The following is a 14,571-nucleotide window of genomic DNA, read 5'->3' as shown; positions in this document are numbered from 1 at the left end:
ATTCTTCTGGTCCCTCTTGATTTAATAGGGTCTGGGATTCCACTGCAACAGGAATAGTCCGACTTAGCTCCTTCTTCTCTTCTGCCACTATCTTTTCGTTTCGCAAAGTCATAACTTGACATTGCTTCTTTCCCGTATTCCCTGAGTTGCACGGGAGCTCAGTTAAACTCGGCAACGCCCCTTACGGTCTACTTTTGAGCTCGCCCGCAATCTGTCCTATATGAATTTCGAGATTGCAGATAGATGTCGCCTAATTCTGGAGTACTATTTTATTCTTCTCAATATATTACTTTAATAAGATCTCCAAAGATGAAGATTACGGCGCCTGCGAACTGCTAGCTTGATTTTATGATTGACCGTTTGTTCGCAGGAAAAATTCTGGCGGCCCTTCTTTTTGCGCCATGGGTTGATAATTTTGTTGTTGATTTTTCCACGCGAAGTTAGGGTGATTTCTCCACCCTGGGTTGTAAGTATTGGAGAAAGGGTTATTCTTTACGAAGTAAACAAATTGTGGATTCTTGGACACTCTTCCATCGGATGGGCTTCACCGCAAGTGGCACAACTTGCACTTGTTTGATCGATTGCGTTGACTTTCCCTCTTTGCATTCCCAGGCTATTGATTGTGATGCCTTGTATTAGATTCATCATCGCATTCATTTTATTTTGTAGGGATGCGATGGCCCCATTACTTGCATCACTTTCTTTAATTCTCAGTCGTTGATCGCTTTCCTTCCAATCTTTATGATTCTTCGAAATGCGATCAAGGATATTTTTTGCCTCATCATACATTTTGTCTAGCAGACCTCCAACTGCTGTTGCATTGGTAGTCGTCTGCGATGTAGGGTTCAAACCGTGATAAAAAAAAAGTCTATTTAAAGACAATCGGGTAAGCCATTGTACGGAAAATCTCGCACCAGTCTTTTAAACCTCACCTAGGCGTCACTGAGCGATTTGCCAATATCCTGTTCAAAATTAGTAATCAACTTCCTCCTTCTTGCGTTCTCTGTCGGGGGGAAGTACTTCTTCATGAACTTTTCCACTACTTGTTCCCAAGACGTTATCTCCTCTGGTTCAAGAGAGTAGGCTCATTTCCTTGCTTGATCACACAACGAAAATGGGAACAATGTCAGTCGAAACTCCTCAGCTGGGATTTTTGGGAACACAAAAGTATTGCAGATTTCAATAAAACTCCGGAGATGGGCGTGCGGATCCTCGCCACGCCTTCTGCCAAACTGTCCGGTAGTATGAATCATCTGCAGCATAACCGGCTTCATCTCGAACCTCAATCCGTCCAAGGCTAGCCTCATGATTCCTGGTGAGAAATCATAAAGGTTGGGTAACACATAGTCCCAGATGGGTCTATTGCTGTTGTTCGCCAGAAGAATGGGGTTTGCCAGGATATTATTTGCCTTTATCTTTCGGTTGCTCCGCCATGTTGGGATTTCTCTCTTGTTGTTGTCGGCGGCTATTTCTTCTTTTTCTTCGGAAAATTCTTTCAACCTCTAGGTCGTAGTTGGGCTTAGAAGCTTTTCCTTCGCTCATATGATGCTCGTTTCTTCCCTTACCAAAGGAGAGGTAGTGCACAGAGATGGAAAGCTGCAAAGAAAATAAAAAAGTTACTGTTAGCGCAATATTACTGTTGTAGTCCCTGGCAACGACGCCAAAAACTTAATGCATTGTGAATGTGATGAAATAATGGTATGAAATTGTGGTGGTGAATTATGCATTGAACATGTAAGTTTTACTAGCAAAATCCAAGTATAAACCTTACTAGGTTTCCTGGTTCGTCCAGGGTCGAACATAGGGACTACTAAGAAATATTCAACGGTAAATTTTGATTCCTTTGCGGTGACAAAAAAAAAATATTTGGTTGGTATGTTGTGTAAAGTATAAATCTTATGTGGGAAATTCAGTAAAGAGTTAATGACAGCAAAAGTTACAATGAGTATGCAGGGAACGGGTTGAGAAGGGATTTAGCTAACACTTCTTAAGATTGCGTTCAAGTTATTCGATCATGCTACATACATACAACAACATGTCATCTCTCAATGCAAATGCCATGGTTCCTAATTTTAGGACGCATGGATGTATACGATAATGTCTATAGGACTTATGTCTAAGCCTTTATTCTTGTCTATGCGATGATGAATGATACAAACATACACAAGGCGACCGCATACTATCATATCCTATTTCTAGGGTGCATGTGATACATGATAGCAAACAAAACTTATCTCTATGTCTCTATCTCTTGCTTATGTGGTTCTAATCTGACTTTCTCAAGCCTAGATTCTAACCTGACTCTCTCAAGTCTAGGTTCTTTCTTTAGACTACTCTCTCAAGTATCTTTAAAGAGTGATGGACGCATACATAAGACAAGATGATCGCATAAAATGAAGATCTTAGATCACGCTGGCTAAGTGGTTCTCAACCCATTTAGAAATTTAGTTACTCATGTGCAATGTGAAGAGATTGAACAGATGTAGAGATGCAAATTCCATTTTATAAATAAAATCAGAATATAAAATGATAATGGAAAATAGGGATAGGACGCCCGGTAACAATGTCTTGCTCCCCGAGGCTTTTACACTGTGTTTTACTCTACTCTGCCCAAAAGAATGTTCTTCCTTTCACAAGTATCGGCCCTCTCTCCGTTCTCAGAGCTTCCCAGCAATCACTTGAGCTAACCAGGAATTATCTTTCGATGCCTTCTTCTCTTCGCTCGCCTTCGCCTTCTAAGTATAAGAATTACAGACTACGGCTATCTATGATCTATCTTCTATGTATATGGAAAACTATGTATATTTCGAACTCCAAAGCTCCGAACTCGTTTAACAGTGGTGGCCTTCGGTATTTATAGAGCTTCAAGGTGAGGAAGCTTTTCTCTCAAATGATTGCAATGATGATAGGTCATTAAATCTCTGTTTGATGTGCTGATTAATGGTCACCAAAAAGTTGAATGTACATGCTACTGTGTGTCATTAACGGCTTGTCAACTAAATTTAGATTCGACCGTCGTCACCTTTCCGTCCCATCATGATTTATTATGCTTTCACCTTGATGCGTTGTCTTTATGCGGCCACGTTCTTAAGCAAATTTTCGCGAGCGCATACGATCGCTAATGACGGGTAGAAATGCACGTCATTATAGGCCTTTTATTTAGAATTATCAAGGCTGTTAAGTAGAATATGTGACAATTATATTAGGAATTCATGAGAAAACGAATTTGCGTTGATCGGCATTAAGAATCTCATCTAACCCATTATTATGCGTTCAATTGTTTATTTTTGTAGCAACTGCAGAAAGCAATCGCATACGCGGAAGCCAAGCTATCGCAAAGACGACCGTATGGGGGGAATCTTTCCATCGCAAAGGTGAACACATACGTTCAACGCACGGATGTTACAACCATTAACCGCATACGTCCATCACATAGAAGTTACGGCCGTCAAGCGAATGCGGTCATCTCGAGAGATTGCGGCTACAGAATAAAAACCATAATAAAGGGATGACCGCAAGGGTGGTGGAATACGTTGATACTCCAGAAACCAAGCATGAACGCATATCTCGGGAGTATCCAAAGGTGATGTTGACATTTCACCTACCACACCATTAGTAGCAGAGATTTAGAAAAGGATCATCACGCCACGAGTGTCAAATTCAGAGCAGGTCCATAAATGCTGTCGGCGATCAAGCTCTATAAGTAGAAGCCGTAGAGTAGAATTTTAAATCATCCAAGTTTCTACCTTCGGGTGGATCCTTGTGATCAAGATGAAAGCGTGAGAAAATAGTTTTTCTTCATCCCCTTAACCATTCCGAGTGACGACTAGAGGCTTCACCAGAGTTAGAGCTCAAGAGAGTCTACTCCACCGCTCATCCATGGCACCACCGGCAGCCTTGACACACATCTGCTGGAAGCAAGACATTGCTTCCAGCTGGCCCTCCACGTCTCCTCTTTCCTTGTATTGTATTACATTTTGGCTTAAGGAATTAATACATTTTGTGATCAATGCATTTCTATATTTTCCTTTAATTCCATCTCTATCTTCATTTACTTAGCATCCTTTACTTTCGTTGCATCACTGAGTAAGACTGTTAGAGTATCGCACACTTAATCATGCGACATAGGAATATGAAGCATGTAGCAAACCACCAGAAGGTGTGTGTTGTTTCGAGTGTTGTGAGAAAACCTTATTTGTTTAGTATGAAGCTGTAGCAGTGCTTGTCTTTAAGCGAATGCAATGCTTGTCTATGAGTAGAATCAACAGCAACCAACTGCCCAGGAGGGTAAGTAGTTGATCACATTAAGCAATGTAAGCAAGTGTTCACTAGAGATAGGAATAATCTTACGTCACCCATGTTTATGTGATTATCTTGTCTTATGTATGCGACCATCACCCCTTTAGAGCTACTCGAGAGAGAGTATAAAGAAAGAACCTAAGACTTGAGAGAGCTAGGTTAGAATCCAGGCTTGAGAGAGCTAGATTAAGATCGCGTAAGCAAGAATGGAGACTTAGGAATAAGCTCCATTTGCTATTACACATCGCGTGCATCTTCGTCAGGTGTGTATAGCATGATCGCATAAGTTTGCGTTGGTTGGGATTACCCTTGAGGTCAAGCTTAGGGTTGTGATGAAGACATCCTCACCATTTTATCTATTTTTCCATGCATTTTACTACGCATTAATAGTTGTTGTGTCTTTACCTCTCATTCATACTTCCACCGCTTAATCTGTTAGTTAGGAGTAGAAGTAGTGCTTAGCCCATAACCCTCATCATTCTTTTAATTCTTCGCCGCAAACACATTACTGCATACCATTTAGCTACAAGTCCCTGAGTTCGACCTCGGATCACCAAAGAAACTTGCGTTCTCGTTATACTTGGCGAGAGCGCAAGAAAACTTGTGACAGAAATGTATGGTCATTGCATAAGAGATTAACGCATACATTCCATCCCAACGCACGACCACTGACGCATGAGAACCAACGCATAACCTAAGACATGCATCGCATAATTGCATCCCAAATTTACGTCATCAATCACATAGCTTTGCGGTTGCAATCTTCTGATGCACTCAGGGCCGAATTCCTTGGATCGCAATTTGTTTTGTGCCCACACATTTTTTTGCACAAAATAAGTAAATTAGCTACTTTAATGCGATGGCCACATGTGATCACAATATTCTCAACTTAATTCTTTTGGACACGATTTTGTATATTTTTATCGTCGCATATCCACATATCTTTGTGTTGTAATAACGTGCATTTCTGCCCATTATCACAAACTAAAGAGGATGCGATGATAAAATTTAGCAATATTAAAGTGAGATGCGATAGTGCAAAATTTGGAATAAAAAAATCAAAGAAAAATACAACCCCCAAATTTGCTCTGTTGCGCACATCATCTATGATCGCATCCTTCTTTGTGGTGGGTTAATTCCTTGATTGCGATGGGCTAAACGAACTGGTCGCGTGTTTTTAGTTTATCGCGTAGATCCACCGCAATCGTTTACTACGATCATTGCTGAAAATCAAGAGGTTCAAAAGAATGAAAGACGGAGTTGATAATTTTAAAGAGTAGTGTTTGTACAAAACGGTAAATTAAGTTCATGAAATAAAGATATCAAAAAGATACTTAAAAAAATGCGTCCCTGATGAGTTTGTATCACATATTATCGCAGGGACTGCTCATTTCTTCTTCAGTCAAGAATTCCTCAGGTCTATGGAGGTTTTCTCGCGATGCAAGTCTCCTCTGTGATACATCTTGACACTTTGCCCATTGACCTTGAATGCACTGGTTCCTTCTTCATTAGTCAATTCGATCGCACCGTGCGGGAATACTTCTTTGATTATAAATGGTCCAGACCAGCATGAGTTTAATTTTCTGGGAAAAAGTCGTAGCCTAGAGTTGTATAACAAGACCTTCTGTCCAACTTGGAGATTCTTTTCGCATAGTCGTTTGTCATGCCAACGTTTTGCATGTCCCTTGTAGATCTTGGCATTTTCATATACTTGAATTCTTCATTCTTCTAGCTCGAGCAACTGATTTTTTCTTGCCTCCCCTGCAGTCTTCAAATCAAAATTGAACTTCTTCACTGCCCACAGTGCTTTGTGCTCTAATTCCAGCGGTAAGTGACATGCCTTCCCAAACACCAACGCATATGGGGACATTTCTATAGGTGTTTTATAGGCGGTCCTGTATGCCCACAAGGCATCGTCCAGCTTCATGGCCCAATCTTTGCATGAAGGATTCACCACCTTCTCTAGGATCAGTTTGATTTCCCTATTAGACACCTCGGCTTGGCTGTTTTTCTATGGATGGTATGCGGTGGCGACCTTATGGTGAATATTGTACTTGAGCAGCAGTTTGTTGATAACGCCATTGGCAAAGTGGGAGCCTTCATCACTTATTATGGCATGTGGGGTACCAAAATGAGTGAAGATTTTTCTTTGCAAGAATTTGGAGACTATCGTCGCATCGCTTGCGACGCATGATACCGCTTCAACCCACTTGGAGACATAATCGACGGCCAAAAGAATGTACTTGTGACCATTTGATGGTGGAAATGGTCCCATGAAGTCTATGCCCTATACATCGAAGAGTTCCAATTCTAATATAATATTCATTGGCATCGCATTCTTCCATGAAATGTGTCCCGTGCTTTGGCACTTGTCACATCTCATAGAATAGTCTTGTGCATCCTTGAATAGAGTCGGCCAAAAATACCCGTTTTGTAATACTTTTGCTGTTGTGCGTTGACCTCCAAAGTGTCCACCATATGATGAGTCATGGCATTGGGACAGTATGCACTGATAAGCAATCTCTAGTATGTATAGATGCAAGATCTGGACTAACCCTCTCTTATAAAGGTTCGGCTTGTCCCAATAGTAGGATTTACATTCATGTATAAGCCGCCTCTTTTGGTGGACTGTGTAATTTTTCGAAAATTGTTCACGGACCAGGTAGTTGACAACATATGCATACCATGGTAATTCTTCAAATTTGAACAAATGCTCATCTGGAAAGGTTGCGTTCACCTCTGACTAGTTGCGCTCTACTTCTGGATTCTCTAATCTTGATAGGTGGTCTGCAACCTGGTTCTCCGTCCCCTTACGGTCAATTATTTCCATGTTGAATTCTTAGAGGACGAGAACCCATCGGATTAACCTCGGCTTTGCATCTTTCTTGGTCATTAAATATTTGATTGTTGAATGGTCAGTGTGAACTATCACCTTAGATCCCAGCAAGTAAGCTCTAAATTTTTCCAAGACAAAGATCACTGCAAGAAGTTCCTTTTCAGTGGTAGTGTAATTTGCTTAGGCAGGATTCAATGTTCTACTCACATATGCGATGAGGTGTAGTATTGTTTTTTTCTTCTGTGCTAGCACCGCTCCCATCGCATAATCGCTAGCATCACACATTAGCTAAAATGGCTTTGTCCAGTCAGGTATGATTAACACAGGTGCGGTAATTAATGCATTCTTCAGTATCTTGAATGTGTTGAGGCACTGTGTATCAAAGTCAAAAGTTCTATCGGCCTCTAGCAATGCACTCAATGGTCGAGCTATCTTCCAAAAGTCCTTCACAAAACGACGGTAAAATCCTATATGTCCCAGGAAACTCCTGACAGCCTTCATATTTGCTAGAGGTGGAAGCTTTTCAATGGCCTTAATTTTCGCTTTATCCACCTCTAACCCTTCCTTGGAAACCTTGTGCCCGAGCACAATACCTTTGTTCATCATGAAGTGGCACTTCTCCCAATTCAGCACAAGATTTGTCTCTTCACATCTCTGTAATATCTTTTCCAAGTTGTTCAGACAGACTTCATATATTTTCCCGTAAACTGAGAAGTCGTCCATAAAAATTTCCACTGAATCCTCAAGATACTCGGAGAAGATAGGCATCATGTACCTCTGGAACGTGCTCGGCGCATTGCATAATCCGAATGGCATGCGGCGAAAAGAAAACGTTCCATATGGACAGGTGAATGTGGTTTTCTCTTGGTCTTTAGGAGTGATCATTATTTGGTTGTAGCCCGCATACCCGTCCAGAAAATAGAAGTAATCATTTCCTGCTAGGCAGTCTAGCATCTGGTCAATAAAAGGCAAGGGGAAATGGTTCTTCTTGGTCGCCGCATTGAGCTTGCGGTAGTCCATGCAAATCTGCCAACCAGTGACGGTCCTCATTAGTATTAACTCATTGTTTGCGTTTGGGACTACCATCATCCCTCCCTTCTTGGGCACGCATTTCACGGGGCTGACCCACGTGCTATCTGCGATTGGGTATATAATGCCTATGTCCAACCATTTAATTATCTCCTTTTTCACAACCTTCTTCATCGCAGGGTTTAGTCTGAATTGAAGTTCGATAGACCCTTTTTGGTTTTCTTCGAGATGTATCCTGTGCATGCAGTATGTTGGGCTGATTCCTCTTATATCTGCTAGCGTCCACCCGATTGCTTTTATGTACTTATTCAGGATGCTAAGCAGTGCATTTTCTTGTTCTTCTTGTAGCGCAGAGGAAATTATCACTGGCAAAGTTTCATTTTGCCCCTGGAAAACATACTTCAGATGACTTGGCAGAGTTTTTAATTCCATGGTAGGTGGTTGTTCCAAGGATGGTTTTGTGTTTTTCTTTCTTCATTCAAATTCAATTTTTCTTCTTTGTTTGATGTTTCCATGATCACATTGCAGGTTTCTACGGATGTGGTCGCATCCTCTCTTTCATCTTCGTCTTCGACTCCGCTTCTTCATTACAACTATGTTCATTGTCAGAATCAGATAGGTCTTCATCTTCTGGATACTTCATGGCTTTAATGATGTTAAACCTAAGCTTCTTCCCATTTATACTCATCATTATCTCTCCCTTGTATACATCAATTTGAGCACGACCAGTAGATTAAAAATGGTCGTCCCAATATAATGGGTACAACTTTGTCCACTTTGTAGTCAAGAATGATAAAGTCTACCGGTAGAATGAATTTATCAATTGAGACCAGGACATCCTTTAATTTTCCCTCTGGGTGAACTAGACTTGTCCACCAGCTGGAGAGTCACCGACGTGGGCGTCAGCTGCCTCACATTCAACTGTTTGAAAATTGAAAGAGGCATTAAATTTATACTGGCCCCGAGGTCGCAAAGCGCTTGATCGATATATATCCTGCCAATTGAGCAGGGTATCATGAAACTTCCTGGGTCGCTCATCTTCGGTGGGGTCTCTTATACACATCTAGATGTGTATAAGAGACAGCAATTGAGCAGGGTATCATGAAACTTCCTGGGTCGCTCATCTTCGGTGGGATTATGGCGTTTGAATTTTTCATTAACGCCACCGTTGCGAACTTTCCCATGCTTCTTTTCTTTGTCACCATGTTCTTTAAAAACTTCGCATATTTAGCATTTATTCTATCGCTTCTATGAAAGAGATGTTGATGTGTAACTGCTTTAACATTTCCATGAAGCGATGATATTGCACTTCATCATTTTACTTCTTCTTAAGTCTTTACAGGAATGGTGGCAGCTGTACCTTCACAGTTCTGTGTTCTATAGGCTTAGAGGTGGACGCAACTTCTGGTTTCATCATCTCATGCTCTTCTGGTTCATCTTGTGTCAACAGGTTCTTGGATTCCATCGCAACTAGATTGGTCCTACTTGACTCCTTCTTTTCTTCCGCTATCGTCATTCCACTTCTTAAGGTCACAACTTGACATTGCTCCTTTTCTGTGTTCCTCAGGTTGCAAGGGAGCTCAGTTGAGCTCGACAATGTCCCTTGCGATCTATTTTTCAGTTCACCTGCAATCTGTCCTATTTGGATCTCCAGATTGCGGATAGCTGTCACCTGGTTTGAGAGGACCATTTCATTCTTCTCAATATACTGCTTTAATAGGCTTTCCAAAGAGGAAGATGGTGATGCTTACGAGCTGCTTGCTTGATGTTGCGGTTGACCGTTCGTTCGCTGGAAAAATCCTAGCGGCCCTTCTTTTTGCGCCATAGGTTGATAATTTTGTTGTTGGGTATTTTTCCAAGCGAAATTGGGGTGTTTCTCAACCCGGGGTTGTATTTGTTAGAGAAAGGATTTCTCTTTACGAAGTATATTTACTGGTGGTTCCTCAGACATTCTTCCATCAGATGTGATTCTCCACAAGTGACACAACTCGTTCTTGTCTATTCAATTGTGTTGACCTGCCCTCTTTGCGTTCCAGGGCTGTTGATTGCGATGCCCTGTAACAGATTAATCATCGCATTCATTTGGTATTGTAAAGATGCGATGGCCCCATTGTTTGCATTACCTTCTCAAATTTTTAGTCGTTGATCACTTTCACGCCAATCTTCATGATTCTTTGATATGCAATCAAGGATATTCTTCGTTGATGGTGGCATAAGACGTACAATGATGCAAGCATAGAATGCGAGATGCATTGCCATAAACTTGTAAAGACATACAATGTATTCTAATCTTATGCCATACAATGCATGAAAGAATGATGACTTTATTTTCTTTATGCGATACTACTTCTAGATATGCATTATTTATGAGAATCTTGTAGTATAATATGCGTTGTCACAAGTTTCCTTGCATTGGAACCAAGTATAATTCCACCGCAAGTTTCTCGATGTGATCCGAGGTCGAACACAGAGACTGTTTGAGGTTATTGCATTACATTTGTGATATATGCAACCAGGGGTTTTTCAATTTATAAAAAGGTTATGTGTACAGATATTTAAAAATACGATAAAGTAAAGATAAGCGATAAAATGCAATAATGAAGTAAATTGCGGTAAAAGTAAAGTGCGGTAAAATAAACCTAAGTTATGATGATACAAGATATAGGTTTCATGATACAAGATACTGAGGTGGAGACTGACTGTGAAGATTAAAAAAAGATCGTGTTATGCGGTGGCAAGTCTTATGTGTGAAGTAGAAAGAGAAAAGATAATTAGTACAAACATCGCAAGTTCCTTAATTGTGTTAAAGGCATAAGTACGGTTTTGCTTTTCCTTTGGCATACACCTCTCGCTGATCGGTCGCGTTCCAACATCTCTGTGGTGAAACAGGGACAAACGTAGTGAACACAAGGTTGCTTCCATCTCTGGAAGTACTTCTCGCTTTAGTTAACGCATTCTTCTAACCTTCTCTCGACAGATTAGAATGGTATCTTCACTTCTACTCTCACAAGTGAAGATGCCGTCTAGCATGCCTTAGCTAAACATCTTTATTTCTTTAGCATAAATAAAGTTACTTGTTTAGTTCATATTAATCACCAAGGGATTAAGAAAACATTATGAAGAAAATGATTTATGGAGGAACGGAAATAGACAGAGAAGTGGAAATGGAAATGATCAAGACATTCAATAATATTATTTAGCGTCTGATACATGGTTGGGAATTAAGAGATTAACAAGATGAAATACAATTGATGAATGAGAGTTAGAAACAAATACAAATAAGCGCCAATGTCTTGGCACAAATCTGGAATGGAGAATCGCTTGTCGGTGTTGATGGAGTGAATGGAAGGATGAGCTTCCTTCTCAGGCTTGCTCAACCAATAGAAGGGATCTAAGTACGGAGCTTCTCGGTGGGGATTTGGCATAATTGCACTGAGACTCACCTCTCGGCTTTGTCTCTTCTCTTCCTGGATTTCTTCCGATTAGCACTCAGATCAGCTCTCTCTCAATAGCCTCGTATCAGTTATCCCCCGTATCAAGTATATCTTTTAGTGAATTCTTTGAGGGTATTTATAGGCTGAATGCTTTGACTCTCCGACTTGTGGTCCCCACTTCATTGTTATGGAAAGTCTGAAAATGGTGGAATAAATATTTCTTCTATTATGCAATCATTCTGTTGAATATGCACAACGGTTAGTTGTACAAATGTCACAATCCTCTGCGTTTGCGTTGCTCATTTGCATCTTTCGATCGTGTGTCCGCATGCGGTGTTTTTTTTATTACCGCATGTAGTTGAAGTTCAGCTCTGTATCAACTGTCGCATTGCACCGTCATTGCGTTGATTGTCTCTTCAGTATTGATTTGACGAGCGCAATGTCATAGAGATGCATTATTCAGTTTCTCTCTGAGCCTTGATCGTAAGCGACTTGGTTTCCTGCAAAACAGACTTGAAATATCCTTTTCTACCATCTTAATGGTCTTAGTGGGTGTATTTGCGATAATTTATAAGTATTGTATTTCTTAGCTAATTTTCATATAATCGACACATATTTTCTCTCTTTTAGTAGCAATATCTGAATAAGGCAGCATAAATAACTAGTATTTCTACAAGTTATCATTCACCTCATCATAAGTTTTGTCAAGCAGACCACCAGCTGCTGCCGCGTTGGCAGCTGTCTGCGATGCAGGGTTCAAACCATGATAAAATATCTCCATCTGGAGACAATCAGGTAATCCATTGTGCAGACAATCTCGCACCAATCTTTTAAACCTCGTCCAGGAATCACTGAGCGATTCGTCAATTTCCTGTTCAAATTTTGTAATCAACTTCCTCTTCTTGCGTTCTCTGTAGGAGGGAAGTATTTCTTCATGAATTTCTCTACAACTTATTCCCACGAGGTTATCTTCCCTAGTTCGAGAGAATAAGCCCATTTCCTTGCTTGATCGCATAACGAAAATGGGAACAATGTTAGTCGAACTTCCTCAGCTGAGATGTTTGGGAACAAAAAAGTGTTATAGATTTCAATAAAACTCTGGAGATGGGCGTGCGGGTCCTCGCCACGCCTTCCACCAAACTGTCCAGCTATTTGAATCATTGTAACATAACCGGCTTCATCTTAAACCTCGATCCGTGCAAAGTTGGCCTCATGATTCCTGGGGAGAAATCGTAGAGGTTAGGCGACGATAGTCCTGGATGGGTCTATTGCGGTCGTTTGCCAGGAGAATGGGATTTGCCATAATGTTGTTCGCGTTTGCGACTCTTTCTTCTGGTTGTTCCGCCATATTGGAATTTCTCTCTTGTTATTGTCAACGGTTGTTTCTTCGTCTTCTTTGGAACGTTCTTTTGATCTCTAGGTCGTAGTTGGGCTCAGGAACATGTCCTTCACTCATACGACACCCACTTCTTCCCATACCAAAGGAATGTCAGTGCACAGAGGTCAAAAGCTGCAAAGAAAATCAAAAGGTTTACTGTTGACACAATATGTACTGCCGTAGTCCCCAGCAACGACACCAAAAACTTGATGCATTGTAAATGTGATGCAATTATGATGTGAAGTTGCGGTGATGTGTATGCGTTGCACATGCAAGTTTTCCTACTAAGACCCAAGTATAAATCTCACTAGGTTTCTTGGTAAGTCCATGATCGAACACAGGGACTACTGAGTTAATATGCGACAATAAATTTTGATTCTCTTGTGGTGGTGAAAACAAATAAGCTGGTTGGTGCTTTGATTAAGTATATTTCCTATGCGACAGAGTTCGAATAAAGAGTTGATGAAATCAAGAATTACAATGAGTATCCGATGAATGGGTTGAGAAGGGGTTTAGCTAACACTTCCTAAGTTTGCGTTCAAGTTATTTGATCATGCTACACACAAACAACAACATGTCATCTCTCAATGCAAATGCCATAATTCCTATTTTTAGGACGCATGCGATGTATACGAAAATGTCGATAGGACTTATGTCTAAGCCTCTATTCTTGTCTATGCGATGATTAATGATGCACACATACACAAGGTGACTGCATACTATCATATCCTATCTCTAAGGTGCATGCGATGCATAATAGCAAACAGAAATTATGTCTAAGTTTCTATCTCTTGCTTATGTGGTGCTAATATGACTCTCTCAAGCCTAAATTCTAATATGACTCTCTCAAGTCTAGATTCTTTCTTTAGACTACTCTCTCAAGTATCTCTAAAGGGTAAATGATGCATACATAAGACAAGATGATCGCATGAAGTGAAAATATTAGGTCATGCTAGCTAAATACTTCTCAACCAATTCGAAAATTTAGCTACTCATAGAAGTATAGAGAGATTAAACATAAGTTGAAATGAGATTTCCATTGTCTATAAATTAAATGCAAAATACAGAATAGCAATAGAATGTAGAGATAAGAAGCCCGGTAGCAATGTCTTGCTTCCCGTGGCCTTTAACACTCACCCCAACTCTGCCTAGATGAATATCCTTGCTTTCGCAAGTGTTGGCCCTCTCTCCTTTTGTAGCGCTTCCCAACAGTCTTTCGAGCTGTTTCAAGAATGATCTCTTGCCGTCTTCTTCTCTTGGCTTAACTTTGTCTTCTAAGTATAAGTATGACGATGAATAGACTAACGACTCTCTATCATGTATATGCTCTAACTTGTTCTATATGGCGATCCCCTCTAACGATGGTGGCCTTCGATATTTATAGAGCTCAAGGTGAAGAAGCTTTTCACTCTAATGATTGCAATGATGGGCGGTCATTAAATCTCCTGCTCTGATGTGCCGATTAATGGCCATCGAAAGTTGAGTGTACTTGCTATAGTGTGTTGTTAACGGCTTGTCAACTAAATTCGGATTCGACCGTCATCAGCTTTCCGTCTCATCATGATTTATTATGCTATCACCTTGATGTGCAGTCT

The 14,571-nt window shown here is 40.6% G+C and overlaps 1 protein-coding gene across 1 annotated transcript; it reads right to left on the bottom strand.

Annotated features, from left to right (window-relative positions):
• Positions 1-7,423: 7,423 nt before the first annotated feature.
• Positions 7,424-7,738, bottom strand: LOC120076353 (uncharacterized mitochondrial protein AtMg00860-like). The gene has a single exon (XM_039030166.1). The coding sequence runs from the start codon at positions 7,736-7,738 to the stop codon at positions 7,424-7,426; it is 315 nt and encodes a 104-aa protein (XP_038886094.1).
• Between the last annotated feature and the right edge of the window lie 6,833 nt (positions 7,739-14,571).

Source organism: Benincasa hispida, chromosome 1, assembly GCF_009727055.1.
Source record: "Benincasa hispida cultivar B227 chromosome 1, ASM972705v1, whole genome shotgun sequence".
Classification (NCBI taxonomy): domain Eukaryota; kingdom Viridiplantae; phylum Streptophyta; class Magnoliopsida; order Cucurbitales; family Cucurbitaceae; genus Benincasa; species Benincasa hispida.
The sequence above is the reverse complement of the archived record's forward strand: the minus strand, read 5'-3'. Positions and strand labels throughout refer to the sequence as shown.

Excerpts from the sequence above, each read along its gene's own strand:
- LOC120076353 (XM_039030166.1), bottom strand. The coding sequence starts at position 7,738 with ATGAACAAAGGTATTGTGCTCGGGCACAAGGTTTCCAAGGAAGGGTTA.